The following is a 7,620-nucleotide window of genomic DNA, read 5'->3' as shown; positions in this document are numbered from 1 at the left end:
TGACAGACAAGCCCGCGCGATGGCTGCACAGCGCTCTGTTTACCATCATCCAGCTGTGGAGGGGAAGGGTGCAAGAACACGGTGCCCACTGCACCCAGGCAGGCAGAGTCAAGGACACACCGGAAGGAGGAAATGGAGAAAAACAGTTGCTTCACATGAGTCTCTAGAATGCAGCGCCAGGGCAGGGGGCTGGCTCCTTCAGCAGGCGCGCGGGTCCTGCTCCTCCATCTGTCCACGCTCCCCCTCCTCACACACCTTGTCAAACACCCAGAATGGGAGTCTTTGAAGAGATGCTGTCAACGGGGCCGGGGCCGCGGTGGGGACCTCAGTCAAAGGGAAAGGAGCAGCCTGTCGGAGGATTGGGCTGGAAGGAGAGGAATGCGGCCCCTGCCGGGAGGTGCTGAAAGCCTTGCTTCTTACACCCAAGAAGGCAGCGCCTCCCTTCCCCCAGGATAATTGGAAACAGCCCTTCCTGTGGAGTGCAGCTTTGGGGGGTTTATAGGTACCCCCTTTCCTTTCCCAGTCCCACTTCTCTCCATGATCATCTAAGGAGGGTCAAAATTCACTCCCTGGTCTCCACCTAATCCACAGAAAACAGCCAAGGGTCGGGGAAGCTGTGACAAAAGGAACCCCAGGAAAAGGGAGCTGGGCAGCCTAGGTTGTATTTTCATTTCTTCCTGAACTCCCCGTGTGACCTTGGGCAAGTCACGGGGTCCTCTCGCAGCCCGGGTAGCCCTGTCCCCTCCCGCGTCACACAGGTAGACCCTCAACTCGGCCATCCTCGGTGAAAGTGCCCGGCCTCCAAGGTTATCATTACCCTCGCCAGGCCGCCCGGCAGCAGCAGCGGTGTTTGGGGGTGGAAGGGGAGCCGGCTGCGGGAGCAGAGGGGGAAGGTTTTTCGGGGCGGATAGGGCAGGAGCCTTTCTAGATGCTAGCGAGGAAGGTTCCAACCGCTCGGGCGATCGGAGGGCAGGAAGGAAGAAAGGCAAGCAGAAACTCAGCCAGAGACGGACACTGCGAGGGACAAAGGGGGCGTGAGAGACCGCGCCGGGCAGCGAGGCGGGGTGGCGGACGGGAGGTGCGCGAGGTGAGGGAGGTGTGGGGGGCGTGGGCCGCGGGATGCGACGCCCGCTCCGACTGAGCTCCAGCTCCGGTTTTTCCCTCCACCATGCTCTCCCCCTCCCCGCCTCTCCTTTAACTCCCCCCTCCTGGGCTCGGGACTGGTTTCCTCCCTTAGCCTGCTGCCCTCAATCCCGGCGAGGCTGGGGCTCCGGCTCGGTGTCCCCTTCCTCGCTGCCTTGTCCGGCACCCCATGCCGCCGCCCCCGCCCGGTCCTCGGCTCCCCATGCCCCCCACGTAGCCGGGCGCACAAATCCCGAGGTGCTGGCGCGTGGGCCGGGGGCGCGTAGGGCGCCTGCAGACGGCCCCTGCAAGGGTTCTTGTGGAGCTGAGCGCTCTGGAGCCGGGGCGCAGGCACAGCAGAAAAGAGGGTCCTTGTGGGAGCTGGGGGTGATTAGCCACCCACCAGGGTGACTGGGGCTCCACAGCGTGGTAGCCACCCCTGGGGGGGTGAGAGACTTTGGGGGAGTTGGTGCCCCGCCCCCAGGCCTTGGTAGGGTCATGGGGGCCCCCCATTTTGGGCCAGGGGGTGTGCAAGTCGGGGCCCTACTGCTGCTGGGTTTTGCGGGGCTGGTGTCTGGACTCAGCCTGGAGCCTGTCTACTGGAACTCGGCGAATAAGAGGTGAGTAGCCTGGGACTGGGGAGAGTGGCCTGGGACTGGGGAGACTCCAGTCCCGTGGGTAAGGGATATGGAAGCTTGGAGACTTCAGGGTTTGGGTTGCCAGCTGGGAGGAGGCTGGCGAAAGGGTGCTGTAGCACTGAGGTGAGGTGACAGGTTACAAGACAGCAATGATCTTAGGACCCAGACTCTGAGTCTCACAGAGCTGGATGTGGGTGGTGATGCCATGTGTCAGGAGTTTGGAGACCTTAAAGGGGCAAAGATAAAAAGTTCACGGGCAGCGAGAGGGCAGTGGAGCGACTATCTGGATCTGTAGGAGACCTGTGTCGTCTGGGTTGAAGGGAGCCTGGTTAATGTCAGCTCCCAGGAGAGAGGTGCTGACCAGATTCTGCTGAGGCACCCACGGGGAAGGGCAGGGATGGCTGGCTCCCAGGAGGCACTCGGTGTTGAGATGAGAGCAAGTGGGTTGGTTCCGTGTGGGGCTTAGGAACAGCTCACCATCCCAACTTGTGTTCCAGACCCAGGACTAGGGAACCTTTGGCCGCACAACTTGTTGGCTAGAATATCTTCCTGTCTCCCTGGTTTGGCGGCTTCTTTCTAGCGTGAGCCCTGAGCCCCTCCGGCCTCTCTCCTCTTCTTCTTGCCTCTGGAGTCCTGCGGATACCATTGCCCTCTCCTCCTCTCCCATCAGGGACTCTTCCTTGGCATGCTGGCTTTGGGCTGAAAAGAGGCCAAGGATCAGCCACACAGGGCAGACGGCACCTATGGGAGGTCATCTAAGTGATTTGCCTCCATGGCATTTTCTGTTACCACCAGCCCAAGAGTTCTGTGTTTCAGAGACTTGCTACTTCCCTGGGGAGGCTGTGAGAGGCTGTGGGAGGCAGGGGACCCACAGTTCACCAGGCACTCGGTCTTAATGCTAGCTCTGCTGTGTGTCGCTGTGTAGCCTTAGGCACGTCACTTAACCTCTCTGAGTTTGTGTCTTCAGTCCTGACAGCTGTTATGAGGATTGGAGGCAAGGTATTTGGACGTATTGTATGCTCATGAAGGGAGAGGTAGGATTGTTTTTGTTTTTTGCTTTCTGGCCTCCCTGTCCTGTCCCAGTCCTGGTACCCTCTCTCCCTCCAGTAGGGATAATCTCAGGCTCTCCCACCTGCCAGCAACTCCTGGCTGCAGGTTTGAGTAGCAGGTGTAGCTTGAGGCTATAAATTGGGCTATCCTGATAGGGTTGAGAAAAGGCATTAGGGTGTTCTGAGACTCTTTCGGATGTTGGGTGGGAGCTGGTCATTTGGAGTCTGGAAAGATGCTGAGCAACAGTCCCCTGGGGCTCAGTTTCTCCTATGGATGCATGCACGGGCAGGGCTTGCAGTAGCAGGCAAGTTGCGGCTGTGCTGGGCCCATGGGTCCCCTGGCTTCCTGGCCAAGGATGCATCCTGGGCTCTGTCATCTGTGGCTGCAGAAGTCAACTACTTCAACTCAAAGGAGGGGAGCACTTTCCTCAGAAAGTTTAAGCCCCAAGGCGGGACACAGGAAGGAGAGTGATCTGGGTGGTCTGGTCGGCCCCTGTGCATTGGTTCGCATCAGCACCCCCCACCCCCTGTTTTGATCAGAACCAAACTAGCACTTTATGTCTCATTAACTGGCTAACCTGGGAAACTGGTCCAGATCCCCTCCCAACCCCACAACCTCTACCTCGCCCCCCCAGGCCCCCATTGCCCTGAAATTCAGTGGTGGCCTGGAGGAGGGGGAGGTTCTACCCCCATGGTTGACTGCCATGGAATAGTGAAATCACCTGGGAGGGGTGGGCTGTGTGGTTCCAGAGAGGCCAGCTCCTTGGTAACTGGCATCCCGTTGCCGTGGCAACGGCACCGGTGATGGAGCGGGAGATGGCAGTGTGCATGTGGTGAGGGCGGGCTGAAGAGTGCATTTGGGCACACCAAGGGGCAGGAGACCTCTGAGCCTGGCGTCCTGCTGCTTCTGATGTGGGCTAGCGGAGCCCTTGGTGCCCGCGCTTCCTGAACGCGGGCCTCAGACAAAGGCAATGGGTGGGGGCTGAGAACTGCTGTCCTGGAGGGCTGGGAGCCAGCGAGGGGAAACTCTGGGCACCACACCCCTGACATTTCTCCCTCGTCTACTTTGTCTTCCCTGCAGGTTCCAGGCAGAGGGTGGTTACGTACTTTACCCTCAGATCGGGGACCGGCTAGATCTACTCTGCCCCCGGGCCCGGCCTCCTGGTCCCCACTCCTCTCCCAGTTATGAATTCTACAAGCTGTACCTGGTAGGAGGTGCCCAGGGTCGGCGCTGTGAGGCACCCCCCGCCCCAAACCTGCTTCTCACATGCGACCGGCCGGACCTGGACCTCCGCTTCACCATCAAGTTCCAAGAATACAGCCCTAACCTCTGGGGCCACGAGTTCCGGTCCCACCACGACTACTACATAATTGGTACTGCCAGGCAGGGGGCAGGGGCAGGGGAGAGTCCCTGGGATGGAGGGCGAGGAAGGGGGGACCGTTGGAGTCCACCTCTGTGCCTTCAGCAGTGTTTCCCCCAGGGCATGGGGACAGGAAGGGCTAGACCTGGAGTGCTGACTTGTTCCGTGTCCTTGTTTCCAGCCACATCCGATGGCACCCGGGAAGGCCTGGAGAGCTTGCAGGGAGGCGTGTGCTTAACCAGAGGCATGAGGGTGCTTCTGCGAGTGGGCCAAAGTGAGTGGGGCCGGGGGACTCCTGCTAGGAGCTGAGGGAGATTGAGGTCGTACCTGCAGGCCAGGGGCCGTGATCTCATCCCCTCTCTTTTGTGTCTCCCCTGCCTTCAGGTCCCCGAGGAGGAGCTGTACCCCGAAAACCTGTGTCTGAAATGCCCATGGAGAGAGACCGAGGGGCAGCTCACAGCCTGGAGCCTGGGAAGGACAGCCTACCAGGTAGGGACCAGGAGCCTCCTGCCTCCTCTCCTCTCAGACCCCAGCTGCCCCGCTGTCACCCCCCTTCCGCCCTCCCTCTCCCGTTTTGGGGGCGGCGATACAGGAAAGAGGAGAGAGGATGGGAGGGTGGGAGGGAAGTGGAAGCCAAATGAGGAAAAGACTCAATTAGAACTAATTAGCCAAGTCAGTGCTTCAATCAGCGCTGTCAAGAGAAGTAGGGGGGACTATATGGCAGCAGCGAGCTGTAGGCTGGACACCTGGATCTTGATCTGGGCCCTGGGGGGGGGAGGGTATGTGGGATACCTAAAGGGCTTGGGCACCGCTGGGGAAGCCCATGGTGGGGACGCCCCCAGGGCTGGGTGCATCCAACTATCCAGATGGTTCCTTCAGCCCCTCCCCCTCTCTCCTCCCTCACCCCTTCCCTGCCAGGTGACCCCAACAGCAATGCAACCTCCCGGGGTGCCGAAGGCCCCCTGCCCCCTCCCAGCATGCCCGCGGTGGCTGGGGCAGCAGGGGGGCTGGCGCTGCTCTTGCTGGGCGTGGCAGGGGCTGGGGGCGCCATGTGTTGGCGGAGACGGCGGGCCAAGCCTTCGGAGAGTCGCCACCCTGGTCCTGGCTCCTTTGGGCGGGGAGGAGGGTCTCTGGGCCTGGGTGGTGGAGGGGGGCTGGGACCTCGGGAGGCTGAGCCTGGGGAGCTAGGGATAGCCCTGCGGGGTGGTGGGGCCGCAGACCCCCCCTTCTGCCCCCACTATGAGAAGGTGAGTGGGGACTACGGGCACCCTGTGTACATTGTGCAGGACGGCCCTCCTCAGAGCCCTCCCAACATCTACTACAAGGTATGAGGGCTCCCCGCTCCTGGCTCTCCTCAATCCAGCCCTCCGTGGGGTGCTCCTCCAGTTTAATTCGTGGGATGAGGGGCACCTGCGCCATAACCTTGGCCCCCTTGGCCCCACCAGCCCCTTGGCTCCTCCTGGCTATAGTCCTCGTCTGCAGTTTTAGGATCCCTTAAGACTTGACTCCACCTCTTCCTGCCCCCTTCCCCCCCCCTTGTATGGCTGTGGGCGCCCCTCTGATCTCTGCCTCTTGGGGAAGGGGGCTCAGGCTCAGCCTCCTTTAACCACGACACAGGTGTCCTGTTCCCTCGCCCACCCAGAGTAGGGGTGGGGACAGTCTGTCTTTTGGTTGGCACCTCTTTCTGCCTCTCACAGTTTTTCTCTTTCTCTATCTCTTATTCTCTCTCTCCTGTCTCTAGGTCTGTTCTCTTCCTCTTCCCTACACCCTCCTCCTTACATCTCCATCTCCTTTACCCTCTTGGCTTCTTGTCCTGTGCTTCTCACACGTGGTGTCCTGGGTTGGGGCATCAAAGCGTCTCTCCCCTCGGCTCTTGGCCCTTCCCAACTTTTCATATATCAACTGCTCCCCTCGGTCCGCCCAAAACGGGGGCTCTTGGGGGAAGATTCTGGCTCCGGGCACAGGGCCTCTTTCCCTGGCCTCCTGTGTACTCACTCCGGCCATGTGGGGTGGTTGGGTGACAACCACTACCATGAGAAGAAGTGTCCCGTTGTGTCCAGTGGCTGATAGCAAGATGCGAACCAGTGGGGACTTGATGGACTTGATCTGACGCCCGGTGGGCATCAGGTGGGAAGTGACTCGCTCCAGACAAGAAGTGACCAGGCCTGGACAGAAATGGCCTGGAAAGTGGCAGGAGTGCAGCAGGAACTGGAAGTGCCTTCGTCCAGGACAGGAAGTCGCACTCCTGAAACAGGAAGTGGTCTGGCTGGAATTCCAAGTGGCTTAGTCTGGGGAGGTTGTGGGGGTGGGCGTGGGGGCATGGGAAGTGGATGGTTCTTACCCTGTGGAGAAAGGGGCAGGAGGAACTTCCTGTTTCGGGAGGAAGCTGGAACTTACCACTGTGAGAGGACAGATGTGGACTGAGGAGTTTCTGAGTATTCGGTGGCGCTTCCCAGGACCTGCCCTCCCTTGTGCTCTGTGCGGTTTTTAGGACAGCTAAGATGACTGCCACTGGCCGTGGCAGGCCCAGTTTGTCGTGTTCTCCCCTTCCCGTATCCCAGTATAATCTCTGTTGATCAACAGGACTCCCCCCAGAACCCACATGTTCTCCCCAGTGACCGGACGGCTGTCTCGTTCCTGCCTCCCTCCCTTCAAACCCAAGACAGCACCCATCTTAGTGACCAAGAGGTGGTCTGCTGACTGGTCTAGCTGATGGCAGTTATTAGCACTGGTTGCTGTTTCCATAGTGACAAGCCTATAATACCTCTTCCCGCTCTTTAGTGCACAATGGGCTTCTGCCTCAGTTTCCTCCCAGCTCAGTTTTATTAGATCACAGCTGCCCTTAGGCACCAAGTCGGCCACCTCAGTCACCAACCAAAATGGTTGCTTTGTCCGCCAGAGGTCAACGCGTCTCTCTGGTGCTGTAGTTCCCAGCTCCTTCCAGGGAACAGGAAGTTGATATTGCCATGGGGGAGGTGGCGGGGTATGGCCGTCACCTCAATAGTTTTACTGTAAAAGGGAAATTTGAACAACAGAAAACAGGAAAAAAAAAAATAAAAAACTTGAAAAGTTGATGAGAAGGCTGGAGAGTGATTGGACATGAGTCTGGGAGTCAGAATGGCTTTCAAGCTTTCGGTCAGCAGAGGGTTGGTCACTTGGAACCGAGGGGCCTGGGGAAAGAACACAGGTTGGAGTGGTGAAGTGGACAGTTCATGGAGAGGGAATCATGCTTCAGAAGGCTGAGGGAGGCAACCACCTGAAGAGAGGCCTTGCTGACACACTCACTGATAGGTGCCCATTCTGTTCACACGTGGGGGGGCGTGAGCATCACGCTAAAGCCGAGCACCTGGGAGACAGCACAAGTCACCCTTGGCGTCAGTCACTGTGGTAAAAATGGTCCTGTGAAGATCTGTTTCCTGCACCCCTCCCCAAGGTACCTCTGACTTGGGG

General features: G+C 59.3%; 1 protein-coding gene across 2 annotated transcripts; it reads left to right on the top strand.

Moving 5' to 3' along the window:
- Positions 1-1,064: 1,064 nt before the first annotated feature.
- Efnb3 (ephrin B3) lies at positions 1,065-7,244 on the top strand. 2 transcript variants are annotated; one of them, XM_015992325.3, is made up of 5 exons: positions 1,065-1,742; positions 3,891-4,183; positions 4,352-4,444; positions 4,555-4,659; positions 5,912-7,244. In XM_015992325.3, exons 1-5 carry the CDS (start codon positions 1,621-1,623, stop codon positions 6,235-6,237), a joined length of 939 nt encoding a protein of 312 aa, XP_015847811.1. In that variant the 5' UTR covers positions 1,065-1,620; the 3' UTR covers positions 6,238-7,244. The 2 variants fall into 2 exon arrangements, with proteins under 2 accessions (XP_015847811.1, XP_006973512.1); XM_006973450.4 differs by having other exon boundaries at positions 1,186-1,742; positions 5,089-7,244.
- The last annotated feature ends 376 nt before the right edge of the window (positions 7,245-7,620 follow it).

Source organism: Peromyscus maniculatus, chromosome 8, assembly GCF_049852395.1.
Source record: "Peromyscus maniculatus bairdii isolate BWxNUB_F1_BW_parent chromosome 8, HU_Pman_BW_mat_3.1, whole genome shotgun sequence".
NCBI lineage: Eukaryota > Metazoa > Chordata > Mammalia > Rodentia > Cricetidae > Peromyscus > Peromyscus maniculatus.
This window is presented reverse-complemented; position numbering and strand designations above follow the sequence as displayed.